General features: G+C 40.5%; 1 protein-coding gene across 5 annotated transcripts in view; it reads right to left on the bottom strand.

The window, feature by feature from the left end:
* Positions 1-21,859, bottom strand: part of ARHGEF3 (Rho guanine nucleotide exchange factor 3) — a 299,011-nt gene that overhangs the window by 7,187 nt on the left and 269,965 nt on the right. For all 5 annotated transcript variants that reach the window (XM_045862139.3, XM_045862138.3, XM_045862137.3 and 2 more), the window contains 5 exons: positions 18,503-18,673; positions 15,718-15,780; positions 13,545-13,641; positions 13,292-13,368; positions 7,999-8,256 (listed from right to left, as the gene is read on the bottom strand). In XM_045862139.3, the coding sequence (XP_045718095.1) occupies positions 7,999-8,256; positions 13,292-13,368; positions 13,545-13,641; positions 15,718-15,780; positions 18,503-18,673 (666 nt within the window). The remainder of the gene's footprint in view (positions 1-7,998; positions 8,257-13,291; positions 13,369-13,544; positions 13,642-15,717; positions 15,781-18,502; positions 18,674-21,859) is intronic.

Raw genomic sequence — 21,859 nt, 5'->3', positions numbered from 1 at the left:
CAGAGGAAGAGATATAAGGTATAGCTTTTGATGTGCAGGACTCATAACCACTGAGCTCTATGTTGCACATTTCTTCAAACATGCTTACAATGTTGAAAATACAGGCATATAAAAACTTTAGCCAAGGAGAGAAAACAAAGCAGAATGTAGTAGTCCCAAAAAGGGATCATCTTTGGGGGTTTGAATCCAGTTTCAAGGTTTCTCTATATGTACTCAATCTAACCTACAAACAAGATTTGCAAATTGGGTGTGATGAAATGATTTGGATAGCTTTTTAGTGGTAAAACATAAATGATTTAAAAAGGACAGAGAACTAGAAATGGAAAGACACTAGGTGTAATGATGGGAACTGTTTGTCTATATACATACACTCACACCCATGCCTAGAGCACATGTGAATATATTAGGGGTGGAGGGATTTCAGATCAAGGGTGGACACACTGTTGTTAATACAAAATGAAACAAAACAAAGCAATAAGAGAACAGCACTCAGACACAATCAGTGGGCATTTATTCTGATATGTTGTTGTTCTATCATATCATAGATAATATGTCTAAAAGATATAACATATTAAAAAACAAAGAACAAGAAATTAGTTGAGTAAAAACTCAAAGACACCAACCAAAGGCAAAATGATGACTTCCTCAGCAGGGACCTCTGTCCTCTAAGAGTGAAAAGACCAGCAGTCCCATCTTTCTTGTGGTAGTATTATTTTTTAAGTTTTTATTTAAATTCCAGTTAACATAGAGTGTAATAGTAGTTTCAGGTGTACAAATGATTCAACACTTACATACAACACCCTATGCTCATCACAACAAGTGCACTCCTTAATCCCCATCATCTATTTCACCCATCCCCTACCCACCCTGGCAACCATCAGTTTGTTCTCTGTAGTTAAGAGTCTGTTTCTTGGTTTGCCTCCCTCTCTCTCTCCCTCTCTCTCTCTCCCTCTCTTCCTCCCTCTTTTTTCCCCCTTTGCTTGTTTCTTAGATTCCACATATGAGTGAAATCATATGGTATTTGTCTTTCTCTGACTGACTGATTTCACCTAGCATAATACTCTCTAGCTCCATCCATGCCGTTGCAAATGGCAAAATTTCATTCTTTATGGCTAATATTCCATTATATATAGTTATATATATGTATACACACCCCCCCCCCCATGTTCTTTATCCATTCATCAGTCAATGGACATTTGGGCTGTTTCCATAATCTGGCTATTGTAGATACTGCTGCTGTAAACACTGGAGTGCATGTATCCCTTCGAATTAGCATTTTTGTATTCTTTCCGTAAATACCTGGTAGTGCAATTGTTGGATCATAGGGTAGTTCTATTTTTAACTTTTTGAGGAACCTCCATACTGTTTTCTACAATGGCTGCACCAGTCTGCATTCCCACCAACAGTGCAAGAGAGTTCCTCTTTCTCCACATCCTTGCCAACACCTATTGTTTCTTGTGTTGTTGATTTTAGCCATTCTGGCATGAGTGAGGTGGTATCTCATTGTCGTTTTGATTTGTATTTCCCTGATGATCAGTGATGTTGAGCATCTTTTCACGTGTATGCTGGCCATCTGTATGTCTTCTTTGGAAAAATGTCTATTCATGTCTTCTGCCCATTTTTAAATTGGATTATTCATTTTTTAGGCATTGAGTTGTATAAGTTCTTCATATATTTTTGATACTAACCCTTTTTCAGATATGTCATTTGCAAATATCTTCTCCCATTCTGTAGGTTGCCTTTCTTTCAGTTTTGTTGATTGTTTCCCTCACTGTACAGAAGCTTTTTATTTTGATGAAGTCCCAATAATTAATTTTTGCTTCTGTTTCCCTGGCCTCAGGAAACAGATCTAGAAAGAAATTGCTACAGCTGTTGTCAAAGAGGTTACTGCCTGTGTTCTCCCCTAGGATTTTGATGGTTTCCTGTGTCACAGTTAGGTCTTTCATCCATTTTGAATCTATTTTTGTGTATGGTGTAAGAAAGTAATCCAGTTTCATTCTTTTGTATGTTGCTGTCCAGTTTTCCCAACACCATTTGTTGAAGAGACTGTTTTTTCCATTGCATATTCTGTCCTGCTTTGTTGAAGGTTAACTGACCATAGAGTTGTGGGTTCATTTCTGGGTTTTCTGCTCTGTTCCATTGATCTATGTCTATTTTTGTACCAGTATCATACTGTCTTGATCACTACAGCTTTGTAATATAACTTGAAGTCTGGATTGTGATGTCTCCAGCTTTGCTTTTCTTTTTCAAGGTTGCTTTGGCTATTCAGGGTCTTTTGTAGATGCATACAAGTTTTAGGACTGTTTGTTCTAGCTCTGTGAAAAATGCTGTTGGTATTTTGATAGGGATTGCATTAAATGTATAGACTTCTTTGTTAGTATAGACATGTTAACAATATTTGTTCTTCCAATCCATGAGCACGGAATGTCTTTCCATTTCTTTGTGTCATCTTCAATTTTTTCATTAGTGTTTCATAGTTTTCAGAATACAGGTCTTTCACCTCTTTGGTTAGATGTGTTCCTAGGTATTTTATTGTTTTTGGTACAATTGTAAATGGGATTGATTCCTTAATTTCTCTTTCTGCTGCTTCATTATTGGTGTATAGAAGTACAACCAATTTCTATATGTTGATTTTGTATCCTGAGAATTTACTGAATTCATTTATCAGTTCTAGCAATTTTTTTGGTGGAGTCTTTTGGGTTTTCTACATAGAGTATTATGTCATCTGCAAATAGTGAAAGTTTGACTTCTTCCTTGCTGATTTGAATGCCTTTTATTTCTTTTTGTTGTCTGATTGCTGTGGCTAGGACTTCCAGTACTATGTTAAATAACAATGGTGAGAGTGGACATCCCTCTCTGTTCCTGACCATAGAGGAAACACTCTCAGTTTTTCCCCATTGAGGATGACGTTCGCTGTGTGTTTTTCATATATGGCCTTTATGATTTTGAGATATGCTCCTTCTTTATTTTTTTTTTTAAGATTTTTATTTATTTATTTGAGAGAGAGAGAATGAGAGAGAGCACATGAGAGGGGGGAGGGTCAGAGGGAGAAGCAGACTCCCTGCCGAGCAGGGAGCCCAATGTGGGACTCGATCCAGGGACTCCAGGATCATGACCTGAGCCGAAGGCAGTCGCTTAACCAACTGAGCCACCCAGGCGCCCCGAGGTATGCTCCTTCTAAATCTACTTTGTTGAGAATTTTATCATGAATGGATGTTGTACTTTGTCAAATGTTTTTTCTGCATCTATTGAAATGATCATGTGGTTCTTATCCTTTTTTATTAATGTAGTGTATCACGTTGGTTGATTTGCAAATACTGAAGCACCCTTGCAGCCCAGGACTCATGTTATTAGCAGGGAAGAGCTTAACAGATGAGAAATGGTAATAAGGTCCTGTCTTGGTTACATTTACTTAATGGAAAAACAAAACAATCTCTGAAAAGCAAGATTTTTTTAAAAGAAGACTTTACTCAGTGAGAACTTACCAGATCTTGTAATGTGTTAAAGTGGCAGTGAATTCTAAGATTGTTAAGTGATTATTTTTCACATTCTAGTGAAATGATACCTTCTGCCCAAAGCCAACTGGATAAAAACTTCTACCCAGTTAGAACTCTGGCATTTCCAGGCAAGTCTGACAGAAGATCTTACAGCTTTGAGTTGAAGTCTGGTGACTATACCCTATGAACAGATGCATAATCTATATATTTTTGTAGCTATTATGAGTTTTAAAGCTCATTTATTCTTTTTTCTATCTCCCAAATTTTGGCGGTAGCACTACTTAGATAATAAATACATCTTTTAAAAAAACACAGGCTTTTTGTAGCATAAAATAATCTTTTTGGTTTTTAATGTCAACGTGACATTAAATATAAGTCCTATGAAATTAATCTGAGTTTTAGTAACATAAAACAAATAATAAATAGAACGCTTTGATACACAAACTTTCTCTTTGTTTTTTCCCCCTCTTGGTTTTCAGACATGCCTGATTATTGTTACTTTCAAAAAAACAAAAAAAAAAAAAAAGAAAAGAAAAGAATAGGAAACTTCACAAAACATACTAAAGTTATGACTCATCCTTCAAATTAATTCAATTAATGCTTGTTGAGCATCTGTCCAGTGTCAAACTAGATGGTATCATTCAAAGAAATGCGACAGGATCCCTGCCCTCAAGAAGCCTTAAAATATATGGAGGTACCTGACAAATTCTTTTATGTCTACCTTAACCTTTGGCCTTACTACTTTTTTAATGTGTAGTGGAATCCATACTTTTTCCTTGCTTTTAAAGGTCTTAGCATTAATTGCTGTGGCTCTTTTTAGAGTTTACTATTACTAGGTTTACCTGGAATTAACTGGGTCTTGAGTCAATTTTCTGAGGTTCCTGCAAATATCCAGGAGATCAGAAAAATGATGTACTGTAGGCATAAATATGTGTGCACGTCCTAATTTAATTCAGGGACTGAACAGCTGACATATCACATGAAGATTAATAAACTCACGCAGCCCAGTGGTTCCTCAGGCAGCTATGACTACTGTCTGATGCTACTTCTTTCTCTGGTGTTTGCAAAGCTAGAGAGACCAAATGATAGAAACAATCAGCGTTATTCCACATTCTTTGTGGACATTATAATAGCACTTCTGGGCCTGCTTTCATTTATTAAAAATCTTGTTTTGTAGTTATATCCACCTCTATACCATAAGTATCTAATCTCTGCACTGTTTTTTTTTTTTTTAAGATTTATGTATTTGAGAGAGAGAGAAAGAGAGAGAGAGAATGCAAGTGGGGGGAGGGGCAGAGGGAGAGAATCTCAAGCAGACTCCCTGCTGAGTGCAGAGCCCAACCGGGGCTTGAGCCCAAGACCCATGAGATCATGGTCTGAGTCAAAACCAAGAATGGGACGCGCAACCGACTGAACCACATAGGTGCCCCCTGTATTGGTTCTTGAGAGGTATTTATTGTGCAGAATCACAGGGAGGAATAAAGGTCTGCCATCTGCCAATAGCAAACAGTCACGGTGGTTGTGCATTCAAGTTCAATTTATTGTTGCACCTCTCATCAGGGTTCAAACTGAAGGGAAAGGACCAGTAAAGCAAGACGATGACAAATACCTGGTAACAGAGCAGGGGTTAAGCCCATACATGCCGTAATCATCATCCTCAAAGCAGAATCTAAAAGCCCTGTCTGGTTCCTTGTGCGGTAATGTCATTTATTCGTAGGCTTGTGACATGAACCAAGAATAGCAGCCAGCACGGCAGGAACAGCAGGACTGTTCTTCTCATTGATTCCAGTGATATATTTTTTTTTTCAGGAGTTGGGGAACAGTGGCGGGCGGAGGGAAAGGATGGTCTGCCAGATCATTTGTTGCCTGAAACAATCCTTAGAATTTAAAATGATAAACAACCAGACCTCTGGACTATCTAAATATCTGAAGTTCTATTTAAAAATGTTCTCTTTTGGGGGAAATTTCTATTAACCCTCCGAAACACTGTTAAGAAATTCTAATAAAGATGTGGTAGTTTATGCATTGCAGTAAAAGCAAGACCTTTTTTTAGATCTAATTATAGGACTGGACACTTGGTGTAGAAGCAATTTACTTATTAGGTTCTCTGATTTTTCCCTTTTCATAGGTGGAAAATCTATTCAGGGAACATGTAATTCAAGCTACGTTGGTACTATGGGTTTTATGTTTATCAGGCATTCACAATGTACCCAAGAGTACAGGGCTAAATATTTCTGTTCATCTGGGTTAATGCCCAGAGGATTTTGAAAAGAAGGAGAAAAAATAAGCCCTAACATTGCTGTGCCTCTATTGTATAAGTGGGCATTTAGAAGACTTGCTTTGCAGACATTTTCAAATGCGGGTCTGCCACGCTTCACACACAAATCTGCCTGAGTAACTAGGTGCAGATTCAACTTTTAAAAATGACATCACATTTTATGCACTAGGGAAACTGGTACATCCTTTCATATTGCAAACAACCGTCTTCTTATCTGTTTTTAGATCCAAACTTTAGCTCACTGGGCAATTTTAGAAACAGAGCCTTCTTCTCTCATGCCGCATATTAAAAAGAAGAAATCTTAACCGTAAAACTCAGAGCAGGCTCACGTGCTTCAAAAAAGTAATTATTTAGACTAGCTCGAGCTCCCTGTTGTATTCATTCCTGCAGACCACACACTTGCTGGGATGAAATATGGACAGGGGGCAACTCTACTGCATGCTTCCCGGTAGTGAAAAACAGACATGATGAAGTGGGATGGGCCTCCTCCCCCGCGCCTGTGTCCTTTATCCGCGCTGGACTGGGGACCTGGTCTGTGTGTGTTTGCAATCAGTCAAGAGCATCTTTCCTCTATCTTCTCTATCCCTACAAGGAGGCACCTGGCCCAGCTCTGTAGCCATGAGGCCTCTCCACAAAGCCTGGGGGCCGGACAGCTTTCTATAATTCTACAGGCAATGGGGGCTCAGGGAAGCATCCAGGCTTTCAGCTCCGTGGTACAGGATCATAAAATAGTGGAACAGGCAAATAACAAATACTGTTATTTGCAGTCCGCACTGAGAGATTTGACATCAACCTCATCACGTGCTGGCTCCGGACCCAGGCAAGTTATTTAAGCCCTCCAAGCCTCTTCTGGAATATGGACAGCTATCCAACCCTAACAAGGACAGCTATCTCATAGATTATTATAAGGATTAAATGAGATATATAACTTATAAAGTGATTACATAAAGCTGATTTACTAGGTACTCAAGAAATGTCAGCAGGTATTGCTAGAATTATTATTGTTGTGATTACTACTAATTATTATTAAACCCCTCTCTGGGAGGAGATAGACGGTTTGCTCATAGGTTTCGTGGCTTCTGATTTTCAAGTCACTTATGCATATCCTCTTTCTGTTCCAGATGCAGTCAGGGAACGAGCCCTTTGAACTGGTCTCTAAGCCTCCATCTCCATGGCTCCTCCCTCAGCAGGTTTCCATGACTGCATGCCTGGACCACTGCAGCAGCCTCTCAGCTTGCCTCCCTGTCCCTAGCCCCTTCCTCCGCTGTCCCCTATCCTACAGACAAGGAGACTAACATGTCCAAGCTTCCACAGCTTGTCAGCAATGGAGCTGGGATTTGAACCCTGAATCCCAGCTAATTAGAAAACAACAAACAAACAAAGGAAAAACATCTATTTAAAATCCTCTAGAACCTGATCTGAACTCCCATCTTCTGCCTTCTCTCCTGCAGCTTCCTCAGAGTATCCTCAACTGTGGGCAGACTGATCCACGGTAGTCCCCAGGCATTTCTTTGTCCTGTCATTCCTCTAAAGCTTTGCTCAGGCCACTGGCTCCTCCTGGCCTGCTATCACCTCTGCCCTGTCCCGCAGAGCACCCCAATCAGAACCAAGCTCTCCAGACAGTACACTCACTGTTCACAATATTCTCATGAGATGGATCCCTTTTCCTGGTCTTCTACTGCTGCTAGGGAAGAATCTCTCTCTCTCTCCATACTTAATGAACATTTTCTGGTGAGCAGGAGGTTTGACTAGGTCGGTCCCTCACTGCAGCCAGAGGCCAAAGAGAGCTGGATCTGAAATGGGTGTCGACTTCAAAAATGGGCTCAGGGGCTAAGGTAAGAGGCAACTCCGATTTGCTAACTAAACAAAGATATTCAATTTAAAATCTCCAGAGATCTTAACCCTCGCAACTGTTGTAACAGATTATAGTTTAGTATGAATTGTAATTACAGATTACAGAGTCACCTATACAAAATCAAGAACTTTTAGAAATCAAAGCGACCTTTGGGTGTATTTCACATAAACACTGCATTTTATAGGCTGGGAGAGTGAGGCAGAGAGAGAAGTCACTTTCAAAATCAAAACATGACTGATGGCAGCACCAAGCCTAGAAGCCAAGACCCCTGGGTCCCGTGTACCCAGACACCCACGATTCACCCACGCACCCAATCTAGACACAACGGAGAAAACAAGGTAAAGACAGAAAGAAGCAGATGAACTTACAGCTTCTTCCAGGTGTTGCTGATCTGGATTATCATTTGGTGTGTGCCTCAAGATTTCTCGAAGAAGCAGAGGGTATTTCACTAGACGGCTCCTTGGAATATCAAGAAAATTCCAGAGATCTAGCTTGCGGCTAAAGGGGGATTCTAAACATCGCTGTAGGAAATCCTGGACTCGGTGGTCTTGTTTTTTGTGGTCCAGCAGAGCTTTGGCGGCGACTTGATTGCTGCAGTAGCTGTCATAGGAGCTGAGACAAGGCAGCTAGGAAAGGAACATCAAAACAGGGTTGGAGTGTGGAGCTAACTATGCTCTGAAGCTACCAGTGAGTATCACTTGTGCAGACTGAACAAAACCTAACCGGTCTCCAGGCCTGGCCAACATTCCTTTATGTGCATGACTAGAGGAGACAGACTAGTGCAATCTTCAAAATTGCAGGCAATGAACAGTTTTTAGGGTTTGGCTTGCTTGCACGAAGTTATTTTCTTAGTTGCACGTTTAGTTTCTTGATTGTTAAGACCCCAACATAATTTGTTTGGGTTCCTGCCAATCTAAGCTAGAAGCAAAAGAACCAGAAAAACTGCATACGCATACAACTCAAAATTTTCCTGAACTTCCAAAAGTGTCTGGTGAGGGGAAAGCTTCCTATCTTTAAAAACAAACAAATGGGATTTCTTTTAAAATTATTCATAAGAGGGAGCCTGGGTGGCTCAGTTGGTTAAGCGACTGCCTTTGGCTCAGGTCATGATCCTGGAGTCCCGGGATCGAGTCCTGCATCGGGCTCCCTGCTCGGCAGGGGGTCTGCTTCTCCCTCTGCCCTCTTCCCTCTCGTGCTGTCTCTCATTCTCTCTCTCAAATAAATAAATAAAATCTTTTTAAAAAAATTATTCATAAGAAACTCATCTGGAGGACTTAGTGGCATAACAAGAAAGCAAGGAGTCAGACTTCATGGCCCAGCCCTTTGCAAGGCCTGGTGCAAGCAACTCTGTTAGCTGAAGGTTACCTGGTTCCAAGGTGGGCCAATTATAAAGAACTCCACGAAGTTAAAGCAAAAGTATAATAAAAAAAATTAGATGCAGGAAGCATTTAGAAAAATCTTTTAGATTAGATTCTTGTCTATACCTCATGGTTAACATCACAACACCATGCAAAGAACATTTAAGCCTAAAGACTTTGGAACACTTCAACTTCACTATCTTCCTTCCAGCAAAATACTAATTTCCCTGCAGTCACACTGTGCAAACACAGAGTCAGAGACCCAGTAAGAAGGCTGTTCATCTCCCTTTTCCACTCCTTCCTATTAGTGGCACCCAAGGCTCAGCATCCTAATGCATGGGCTGTCAGCTTCCGGAAAGGTACCAGAGGCGATAAAAAGCAGCCAATGGCCCTGCTGTGTTTGCTTCTGTCCCTTGCACTAAGGAGCCACATTTACCACAACCCCTGCCCTGTGGAGGGATTCAGAGCAAGACAGTGGCAAGAGGGTCTTTAATTTCTGCATCCTCAAACTTTGCATTGGGCTTACCATCCACAGACATTCAAAGTTTATATTCTGAATGAACAAATAAATGAGTGTTTAATGGTTTCCAGATTAGGTAATATTTGATGGCCTGGGAACATGGCTTAGAAATAAACTGTGGCAGCATCTGAACAATGGGTCAAAGTGTAAGTGTTCTGGTGCTTCTTTTATACCTCTTATTGAAATTATTTTCTCAGTGACTGAAACCAAAAAAAGATACCAAGGAAGTAATGTTTAAGTTCACTGTCGAGTTTAACATTCTTTGGAAAGGTCTACCTTCCTTATGTGTCATAAAAAAAACACAAACCTTTATTTGTGTTAAAAAGAGCTGCAGAAATTCTTTCCTCAACCTTATATTTGAAAGTAATGATAATTGCTACTTACACACTTACACACACACACACACACACACACACCCCAGAGGTGGTATTGTGGCTTGTAATTTAGATTTTCAGAGTTAATTAAAAAGAGCTTCAGGCCCTCTTAATTCCATTTCCACTTCCTCGCCTTTTAAAAAGACCTGGAAATGCCCAATGTTTTCATTATGGAGAAACAAATCAGCAGTAACTATCAGATGTAAACCAGTGAGGAACTCTGACCACACTGCTGCTCATTGTCCAATGGGCCATTACTCTCTGATCCTGCCGCCCCCACTGCCATGGCAACCCGAACCAGCTCTGGTCCTGTTCACACCTGACAGGGTGCTCATTTCCTGGGCATGACCTGAAAGGCGATCTGGTTCAACCCCACAGACTAGAAAGGGCCGTGAGTGATGATTTGATAGGGAAGGAAGAATGTACACATCCTGGTTCCCAAATACATACACATTCACTTACATAAAATGTGAGAGGTGATAATACAGTGGTTAAGCGGACAGACTCTGGAACCAGGGATAATCATGCTCAAAGCCTAACCTGGATAGTTACTAGTCAGGTGACCCTTCTGAGCCTCAGTTTCCCCACTTATAGAATGCATATACTATTGTCCTCCTATCTTCTAATGAGATAAGGCAGACAAAAAAAGAGCTTGGCTTCTGGGTAAGAATCTGTAAGTACCAGCTATTAAAGCAAAAGTATAATTAGTAAAAAATTATTTTTTGTTGTTATTTATCCCTAGGATATTTTTATTGAAGAAATTGTGGTTTAGAGAAGCAAAACTACTTGTTCAGCTAGAGACAAAACCAGTCTGCAGCATGTTCTTCCCCCACCCTTCTCCCCAAAGCTCTGAACTCCTCGACAGCTCTTTAAATAGACCATCAAGAATTTATAAAGGAAACTCTTTCACTTTCTTTAGAAATTCTTTCTATCTCCCTAACCTTGTGAAAAGCAGCAGAACAAACCCATTTTTTTTGCTTCCATGTACCCTGCCTCTCTCTATAGAATTAAAATTTAATTAGAACCCAAATTAACATGAGAACTTGCTGCCTTGGAGAGCTTGTAAATTATTCAAATTTATTAAATTATATAAATTAAATTATACAAATTTATTACGGAAAAAACGTTAGCATGAAGATAAGTCGCTTGGGAAGCTGTTTCTGTCCAAGAGGGGAAATGTATGGGATCAGGCCTACACCGGTGCGGGAGATGGATCCTCAGTGGCCAGGGTTGCTCCCTGAGGAAACCACCACTCTGCTTCAGGCCTTCAAAGTACAAGTAATTGATTCATTCTAAGGTCAAAAGGACTGGCCAGGCCTGTCCCATTTGGGAGGCTCACTTGTTTAAAAGGGTTTTTGTTTTTTTTTTTCCCACCTTTTTTCCCCGGGGGAGGGGGGAAGTTGGGAGTGGGGATGGCGAATAAATCAATTTTTCATGGGTCGAATGGGCTCTGACTTTTCTCATTCAAAGTCCCCTCAGATGTTTATTTTGTTCCGTTAAAAAGACCAGAACTCAAACAGATGTACCCCTTGGTTTACAGTTCCCACTCGCAGGGACACATCTGCAGTTAAAAGTGGGAAAACATTTAACAGCTCGTCGGGCCTGATAAATAAGGGCCGTTTCTCATGAGGTCTGGTCACAATGGGCCAGTTGTTTAATGTTAGGCTGCTCTTCAAGCTGTAAGTCCCCATTTGATGTCTGAAGGGTTCAGAGAGCAGTGGAAGTGGTCACATTTCCTTTGAGTAGGTACAGAAAAGGCCTGCAAAAGCCACCCCAGATCAAACCAATTTCCTAGTAAGAGTGGCAAACACTTATTTCAGAAAAAAAATTAATAACAAGGCAAATTAATAGCAAGGCAAAACCACTTCTGCTTCTGGTGTGAACTGACAGTCTGTATATGATGCCTATGGAAACCATGTCGTTGTATATCGCCATCTCGTCAAAGACAGCAGCATCGTGCTAATTCTGGAGTGTGGCCTCACTGGCCCCCCCCATGCCCATCAGAGCAGCCCACAGACTCAGGAAGTTTAAGAAATATTGAGGCAGAATCTCTCTTCTCATTACACCTTCTCTGTCTCCAGCTGGCTGGCTCTCTTTAGAGAAATTTCTTTGAAGGCTAAAGAAGTTAAAGCACCTACCACGTCTTATAGTAAGTCAAAAATATAAGATGAATGAGCTCTCCTGAAATATTAAGGCACATTTTCTAAATTATTCATCTTAGAACATTGCTTGCCTTTCAGATGCCCTTGGGGTATTTTGGCCTCCATGCTAACAGTGACTTCTGAACTAAAGCTATCTAAGTCATGAAACCCTCAAACTTTCTTAATCAAGGCAGTAATTGAGAAGCAGAAGTTAGGATAAGGGATCAACATCAAAACACAGGAACCGGAAGGCCTAGGAAGGTTAAAATATAACTACAAGTGTAACTGGATCAAGAGAACTCACATGGTGACAGTAGGATTTATAACCTTCACAACATTCCCCAAACAGTGGGATGACTCTAATGCTGGCTGCTGTAGCAATTCCTGCCTATTTTTCTGGAAGACTGTGTGGATCAGAGAGATGAGAGATCTAATCTTGCCTCGAAGAAGTCATCAAAGTAATCTGCTTTTATTACCTGCTTCATGACAAATGAAAACCACCTGGAGCTGGGATGGTACACTCAAGGACTCAAAGGCAACAGAGGTATGGTAATAGGGAATGGTGGGGACTGTGGCAAAATAGAAAGTGCATGCCTGGTCTAAGGTACACTAAGCAAATGAACGACCACATTATGCACCCAACAAAACCCAAATTCAGCCCTAAGACCATAAATTTAGAACCCCTAATCTAAGGTCACAGCTGATTTCTTTGTTTAATTAGGAAAGGGGATGGGTTATTTGGGATGAAGGTCAACATGACACCAAGCCTTCCTATGAAGTTACTCAAAATCAGATATATGCTAAACATTAACAACATTTAGTATTACCTTGTGTATGAAACTACATTTGACCATGAGAGGTTTTTTTTGGAGGCTGAATGAAAGTGCCTTTTTTTTGGTGATGGATAAGAATATGTCTGTGAATATTTACTGGAATAGAAATGATAATAATTGTATTAGTAGTAATTGGCCTCAATTGAATATTAACTAGTTTTACCTTATTTGATGTAAAACTAGTAACCATTTCATGTGGGCCTTATTTTATTGCAAAAAGGCCATGTTATCTTTAAATGCTGCAAATTTGTATTAAGAAAAAAAACCTGTTTCCATGGGTTGAAGAGATAAAGCCTAAATATGATAAATTTTGCTAGGAATTTGCCATTTATGATGTAAAACTAATATGTGCCAATACAAAAAGTCTAGCTAAAATGAAACTCTATCTCTGTTATTGAAATTTATGCTCAATCAAGACTAGAGAACTTTTCTTACCCAGCCCACGAGGATGTGACCGACATGTTCGGTGGAGCCATCAGGCTTCCGAGCATCTCGAAGTTGACTAAGGAGCTCTGGTTAAAAAAATAACAACAACAAAACAAAACAGAATGCTTATTTTGTTAGGCATTCAAATATGAACAAGACTGGAAGTAGATTCTGGGTTAATCACATTATTACATAATCATGACTTGTGAGACGACTCAATTAAGGCTACAAGTCATGACTCATTCTGGGAGCAAAATTATACCTTCGTGTAGAGGAATGAGAGAGTCCAGTGTTCCAAAAATTTGATTCAACTCTTGTTCTGTCATTATGGAGAGTTTCAGCATGGGGTCATGATAGGCCTGCACAAGAAGGGCAAGAGATAGAAGCAAACATTTAAAATCAGAGGAAGCTAGTGGTTAATGTAAATGGCGTCGGTGTCTGTGAGACCCCACATAATAACAAAATATTTGGCCCTCCCCAACAACTTCTTCCAAAATGCTGCGGAGACAGCAGATCGGTGTGGCCAGAGCAGATGAGAATCCAGCATTGCCTTGAGCCATCTGTGGTTATTGATAAACCAAAGCAGATTTTAAAAAAGCTTTTTTATTCTAGTATATCATACATCTGGGCAAGGGCACAAACCCTAAGTACAGAGCCGATCTGATTTGTATAATGTTTTAAAATTTAACGTTATTGAAGACCTTGCAGCTTGAAAAGCTGCTAATTTATACAGAATTAGTTACTAGCAGGTTCTTTTTCAATTAGTCCCTATTTAAACTAAGCAAAGAAAGAAAGAAGAGGCCATTAAGAGAAGGAAGGGAAAAATGAAGGGGGGGAAATTGGAGGGGGAGACAAACCATGAGAGACTATAGACTCCGAGAAACAAACTGAGGGTTTTAGAGGGGAGGGGGGTGGGGGGATGGGTTAGCCTGGTGATGGGTATTGAAGAGGACACGTATTGAATGGAGCACTGGGTGTTATACGAAAACAATGAATCATGGATCACTACATCAAAAACTAATGATGTATGGTGACTAACATAACATAATAAAATAAAATTTAAAAACAGAAAAGAAAAGAAAAGTGATGGCATCCTTTATGACTGCTCTGAAGCCAAAAGACCAAAATCTCTGTCAATCTTATCATCTCTTATTAATGATAACTAAACAAGAACGCACAATCATACCCAGGTCACTGTAACAGAGTGCAAAAACTCAGATGGCACAGTCCTGCTTCCAAGAAGATTTATAAAGCTAATTGGGAGGTAAGAAAAACACGTGGATAATTAGACATATGTTTTTAAAAGCTCAAGACTAAAAACAGGAGAGATGTCCCATAGCAGCAAAAGCTGATCAAACTATAACTGCTTAGAGGGTGAGAGAATTAAAGCTGGAGTAGTCAAGGGAGATTTAAGAGCTGCCTGGCATGGAGAAGGAGGCAGTAAATACTGGTGAGGAATGAATTGAGATTTGAGCTAGTTCCTGGAGGATGGCTGGATATGGATGGTTGAAAGGGAAGGAAGGGTTTCCAAGAAGGTAGAACCACCATAAGCAAAAGGACGGCAGTAAAACATCCTTAAGGTGCTTAGCTTCGGGAAATCTTGAAACAGAGTTAAATGCCTTCTTTGTCATCTCTGTCTTCCTCCTCCTCCAGCCCTGCCTAAAAACTCAGTTTCTTGGCTGTGTCCAAGCGAAGTGTGGATGGCCATCTCCTGGGAATGCTACAGACGGGACTTCATATTAGCAGGAATCTGGACTAAGGACTTAAAAGAAGGGAGGCATCTTTCCAACCCTGTGATTCTTTAAAGGGGGCTGGGAATATCAGATGAAGGAGTCTGGATTTCAGCCTTCGGGGGGTGGGGGCGTCACTGGAATGGAAAGGTTTTGAGGAAAGTTTGTTGTCCAGACAATACAGGCTACAAGGCTTGGGTTTCCTCTCCCTACCCACACACAATGTGATTAAAACACAAGTTTCTATATAAAAGACCCTAATTCACATGATAGTATCCAACTGCCTCACTTAACCACTTTCTCTACTTAGGTGATTCAAGTGGCTTTATTTCTAAGACATCGTTCCAGTTTCAGACATCTGCATGCTTGCTCCCAAGGGTAAGGAGCTCCGCCATGAGAGACAATGAAATATATGGAAAGTCAGGCCTCTACGAACACTTCCTGATTAAACTCAAATATTCTTTGAGGTGCATTAGAGACATGCACAGGAGAAACCCTACAGGCACCAGATGCAGAGAACCTTCTTGTTTTGAGCCATTTTCCCCACTACTTGGTTTGTGCAGATTCTTCTCAATTGTTGATGATCTGTCTTAGTCATAAAAAGAGTGCTCCTAAAGCACAATCTTAGAATTGTGAAATTACTCATAAGAGGGAAAAAAAAAAAAAAAAGGAGGTGGCCCAAATGACTACTGGATTCAAATTTACCTTTTTTGCCAATTTCAAGTCCTCTATCAAGTCTTCTTCCCCTTGGGAAAGCTCAAAGATTGCCTGCAAGCAAAGACAAAACACATTCACTGAACACTCCATTTATGAGACCAAATTCAAACAGTGCTGGTTCTGTTGCTCAAAGCCCCAGATCTACCCATTTCTTAAACATTTTTAAAGGATTCCTTAAAAAGTTAAATTAACCTGCAGCAAATGCATCTAAGTAGCTAAAACCTATAAAGGAAGAATTTTGCAAAACTTCTATATAAATAAATAAAAAAAAAATAAAAAATAAAAAAAAAATAAAAACCCATTTGTGGAAGAAAGGGGTTCCACATATGTTTCCAACCCAGTAAGTCATCTTTCACATTACAGAACTTGGGTGCAGCCAGACAAGAGGGAACTATTTTAGGTAAAATAATGACAGTTGGATTCTGCGTCTCTCATGTGTGCAGCAACCATCATAAACAGGTCTGTTCTCAGTGATGGGCATGGCAGTATTATGAACTGGACCATCACAATTTGTCTTTGTTCTACTCAACAGAAGGTGAATCTCAGCAGAAAGCTTTATTCTTATCAGCCATTTGTCTTGAGGCTGGAATTGTAGGAAGAATCCAATATTTTATCACTCTAAATGTCTGGTGAAGTTAATTCAGTCTAAATTACTTCTCAGCCCTACACGGTACAATAAATAAAATTATAGGAGCCAGCTGTGAGCAAGAGTGTGTAAATGGACCATTTCTAATTTGGCTCTATTAAGCCATCATAATTTCAGAGCTATGATGTGCAGAATACTCTTTCACTCATCTGGGAGTCTAAACTGTTGGCAAACATTGTTAAAGGACTCTATGTTTAGTCCTTTAACAGGAGTGATAGTTTGGGGACTCCTACATTTCTTTCAGACTAAAGGGAAGAAGTGAGCAAGCCTGGAGAGCACCCTCCATCTCTAGGGTGGATGGAGTATAAGACAAGGAGTTTGCTCTCAGATAAAGCAGGAGAAGGCAGAATACTGTGCTGGAGGCCATGCATGGTGACCCCTCCCAAGGCCCAGTAAAGCCACATCATGCCCTCCTGGTATTCTGCTTTGTTGAACCAGACTCACAGGAGAAGTTGTAAACATAGTACAGTGAGGTCCTGTGCCTCCACTACTCAGCTTCCCCCAATGGTGATGTCTTCCGTAACTACAGAGCATCATCAAAACCAGGAAATGGGTTGTCACAATACAATTAACTAGACTTTACTTAGACCTTCCTCAGATTTCCTTGTACATCTGTTTTACTAGAGCTTACTTACATAGGTGTGATGGTCTGACTACCAAATGTGGTCCCACTGACCAAATGTGGTTCCCAGGAGAGGAAAACCACAGAACCCCATACTGGGAAACACCACCGTCAGATGTCTGTTGTGGGACAGCACAGTGTCACCATGAAGACCATGGGCTCTGGAGTAGGACAGGACCTGGGTTCAAATCGCAGCTCTGGGCGAACTTGTATTCACCGTACCTTAATATAAATCTCCCAATCTGCAGAATCAATCCTTCTTTCCTTCCCACTATCAGATCGTACAAGTTATATAGGCATACTGTTAACACTTGGGAAAACATAAAAAAGTGGAAAGTGGAAAATTTTAATGTACCCATAATACCATCTTGTTAACTATTGTTAGGGTTTCTTCATATTTCTTCACAGATTTTTTTCAGTGCATGTATTATTTTAAAATGCTTTCTTATTTCTTTTAAATAGGTAATACATTAACACAGTTCAAAATTTATAGTGCACAAAGGGGTATATGGTGAAAACTTTCCTTCTTACGTCTATCCAGCCACCCAGTTCCCACCCAGAAGGCAACAATGTTACCAGTTCCCTGGGAATCCTTCCAGAAATATTTTATAATTCTACAAAGCAAAAATGTGCACCTACACACATATATTCATTTTTCCTTGTGCTTTCACATAGATGGTAAAAGGACATAATATATCCTATTTTGTGCCTTGCCTTATCCACTTAGCCATACATGCATACCAGCACTTCTTGTTACAGCTACATTGTAGTCCATGTATATCTTGTAGATATTAATTAGTTAGCCAATCCCTGACAATAGATGTTCAGGTTCTTTTCAGCACTATTATAAACATATGAATAACCTTACATATATATCTTTTCATCTGTGTATAAGAAGGCAGACAGATTCCTAGAAAGGAATTGCTGAGGCCAAACCTAGAAAGCTTTCAAGTATGCCTTTTGCCAATGTCGGGTTTTCCACAAAAATGGAGGGTTCCAAGGGTTTCACTAGATGATGCACTGGATGTGCTTTGGGCACAGCCTGGCACTTGACAAGCTTTCTATAAAGGGTAAGATGACCATAGTCCTTTAGAGCTATTGATACAGAAAACTTACAGGTCATGAAATGAACTGCATTCCCTAGATAAGTTCTCCACAAAACCGAATCAAAGTTTCATAAACTGAGCATTTTAAAATATTCTAGAAGTTGCTATCAAAATATAACTCAAGTGATTATTTTTGAGAGCTCTGGGATCCTAAATAGACACTTCCTGATTCATTTTCTTTGTAAATTCAGATTTTCGCATCAGTTTCTTTTTAAAGCAGGGGCCACCCACCCAGCTGGATGCTGGGTTCTCAGTTCCTTACAAGGCGTGACACCCATTTGTCCTCCTACAAATGCAATGAAGAACTGATTGGGAGCCTGTGGTGTAGACGCAGTTTGGCTCTCGCCTATAGCGCACTTCGTTCCAGACACAGGGCCAACTCCTGGGTCCTGAGCCTACCTCCTGACGTTTGATTTCCTTGGACGGAAGCATCTGATTGACGCACACATCGAAGGTCTCACTCCACAGCTTGCTGTCTCTCCGCTTCGTGCTTGAGGGGGCAGCATTTCTGGACCAGGGTCGGGGGGCGAGGATGTCAGGACGGCTCTCGCTGCGGAAGCTGATGGAACGCTAAACAATGAGAAAAACAAACCATCACGGGGCCATGGCAGGACTTGGGTGGATTGTTAGAGCAGCTTCCTGTCACTGACAGAATATAAATCAGATATTCACAAAAAAGAGAGGACAATGCCACAAGGCCTTTTGGGAAGTGGGGTGTTTTCTTGAGCCTACGTGCTAAGGGAAATTGGGCAAAGGGGCTGCGTTCACACATGTACTGGGAGTATCCGTTCCGTAAGACCCGGACACGGCACAGAAACATACACAAAGGCAGCTCTCAGAGAAGCCAAAGGCTCCACATTTTTTTCCAGCGGACACCCCCCTCCTTCAGAAGAACAAGGATTAACAGCAGTGGATGTCCTTTACATCTGGCTAGTACTCCCACTCTCCTCCTCCATCAAGGAACAGAAGGCCGCTATCCTTGGGTATCCTACTCGGCGCACAGTTTGGGTGGGATGCCCCAGACCTGACCAGTCAGAGTAGTCCTCCACCCTGGCTCAGGGACGGGTACCTGCTTCTCCGAAATGTGCTAAGTGGTTCATGGGAGAAAGAGTGGGAGGGTCTTTATTCCTTTAGTATTGTGAACCCAAGAGACAAAATAAGCAGGAATTTCTTGCAGCAGCTCTCTCTAGTCATGCAGATAAGTCTATCTGCTTTCAAGGAGAATAAAGGGACACACAGAATGAAGGACAGAGGGAGAGGGACTGATGGAGGGAGGGAGCAAGCGTTACCCACACTGTTTAAACCCTTGGATCCCACTGTACATGAAGCCAGGAAGAGCCACTCTTCAATTAAGGGGTTAATACATTCCCCCTTCTGTTTATATTAGCTTCGGTTGGGATTCTGTCAATCTGAAAACTACCAACTAATATGTATATTAAATGCCATCTTGGCAGCAAATGATGCCTGTCTTCGAGGTATTTTCTTATTTTTCTAGAGCCTCTGGTAGACTTTGCGGTGCTCTGACTACCTGAAGTCCACTCTTGGGGCTGAAACATGCTATCACAGTGCCTTCTCACGACAAGCACAAATGATCAAGAAGAAAGCTAAGTGAATCATCTTTAAGCCTTCATCCTAGAAGATTTCAACACCCTTATTGGGAACTTTGCCAAAGCACTGAGGTGTTGGTGTGCTCAAAACCACATTCTTATTTAGTAAGACATGGCTGTGGCCACATGTGCATGGCCTTCAGAAGTTCCAGCTCCTCAGTCTGGCATAGAAGGCCTCTTGTAATCTGACAACAGTCTATATAACTAGAATCACTTCCTGCCACTCACCCGTGAGCCCTCTATTCTCCAGCCCTACTAGGCAATCTGCCATTTCCTAAATGCATTATGCTTTGCCATCCCTTTGTACTTCCTTCAAGCAATCTTCTTTTCCTGGGATGCTTTTCTTTCATTTACTAGCTGGCTAACTCCTAAGTGTCCTCAGGATATACCTCAAACTCCTCCTCTAAGAAACCTTGACCACTTTCCCAGAGCAATTTGGACATAGCTCTGATATAGCAATGATCACATTTTATTACACTTACTGGTCACCTGCCCTGATCTATAAACTTCCTGAGGGCAAGAACTGATTTTGCATGTGACATATGAGGTTGCCTCACTGAGACAGTCTAAGGCAGCTTCCAAATATTTTGAGATTCAACAATAAAATTTAAGAAAGAAAAGAATTTTAAGGGAGCTATTCAACATAAGGGCATTGTTAAGTAAGTTATAATTCATCTGCTTGATGGTATACTACCTAGCCAATTAGACAATTCTGAGACCATTTTAACAGCTAAAAATCCCTTCTATGTAAGTTAAAATCAGAACTAAAATCTGTATATGAATACTGTTTCTAGTTATGAAAAAAAGCACAAGAACAAAGATATAAAAGGAACACCAGAAAATTCTATTGTTTTTGCCCGATGACATGATAGGTGATTTTTTATCCTGTTTATAAATTTTTTATAATTCAAGAAAAAATGAATAAATGAAAAATGTAAAAAGAAACTTCCAAGGGGCTTCAAGGTATTATCACAACCTTCTTGAAGCAGGAAGTTAGCTGTTTACAAGTAGCAACATGAGTTCCTCAGGCTGGCACAGCCTTCCAAGAGCCCCTGGGCTCATTAGTGAGCTCATGATCACTGGACCAGCCCCCGATGCTGGTCAAGAAAGAACTTGCACCAAATACATGGTTCATTAATGGTATATCGCAAATCCTTGTGATCTCTTGAAAACAGGCCCTTATAAACAGTGACCAGACTAATGCTTGCAGATCCTCCGCACTCAGAATCAATTAGCCACAGGCACGGAAAGGTCAAAACAAGCAAAGTGAGTCATCAGGTTACTCACTGATCTCAGTTTTCGGTTCTGATTACAGCCGGGGTGGGAATTAAAGAGTAGAAAGAGAGGAAAACACAAAAATAAGATTCAAAATGAAAGACATTTTCCACTTTCACTCGAGAGAATCAACCGCCCACCTTGTAACAGTTTCAACTCAACCCCTGACCAACTTAAAATTCCCCTCTCCTCACCACCAGTTCTCAAGTAACTTATGCTAACTTTAAATTTTCATACATTACAAAAGTATATAAAACTAAGTACAAATCCCCTCATTTCCCCAAGTCTACTTTCCAGAAGTAACTGCTATTAAGTCTGTTCTAGATCTTTCCAGACCTTTTAAATGCATTTGCCAATGATCACAGAAAACAGAATGTTTTCTCTTCTCACTCAACAATATGTCTCTTCGTATTTGCATATAAGACTCATTCTAAAAAAATAATTTATGGGGGTAAATTTCACATAACCTAAATTAACCATTTTTGTGAACAATTCAGTGGCCTTCAGTACATTCACAATGTTGTGCAAACACCACCTCTGTGTAGTTCCAAAACATTTCCATCACCCCAAAATCACTCTTTCTCTTTAATGAGTGCAGAGTTAGTATCCCATGGTCCAGATGGACCACATGGATTTAATCAACCTCCCACTGATGGACATGAAAATCGTTTCCAGTGTCTGGCTATTACAAAAAGTGCTTTAGTGAACATCCTTTATGTATTTGTGCTATTTTTATAAGGCAGATTCCTTAAGTAGAATTCCTTGGTCTAAGAAATATCTACATTTTAGCATTTGACATGCATTTCCAAATTTGCCAAATTGACCTCCAGACACTGTTTCAACTTCATTGTCCCCAGAAAGGTATGTGAATTAC

The sequence above is a fragment of the Mirounga angustirostris genome, unplaced genomic scaffold, assembly GCF_029215605.1.
Source record: "Mirounga angustirostris isolate CCGP_5_RB_7025 unplaced genomic scaffold, mMirAng1.0.hap1 SCAF_1, whole genome shotgun sequence".
Taxonomy (NCBI): Eukaryota; Metazoa; Chordata; class Mammalia; order Carnivora; family Phocidae; genus Mirounga; species Mirounga angustirostris.
The sequence above is the reverse complement of the archived record's forward strand: the minus strand, read 5'-3'. Positions and strand labels throughout refer to the sequence as shown.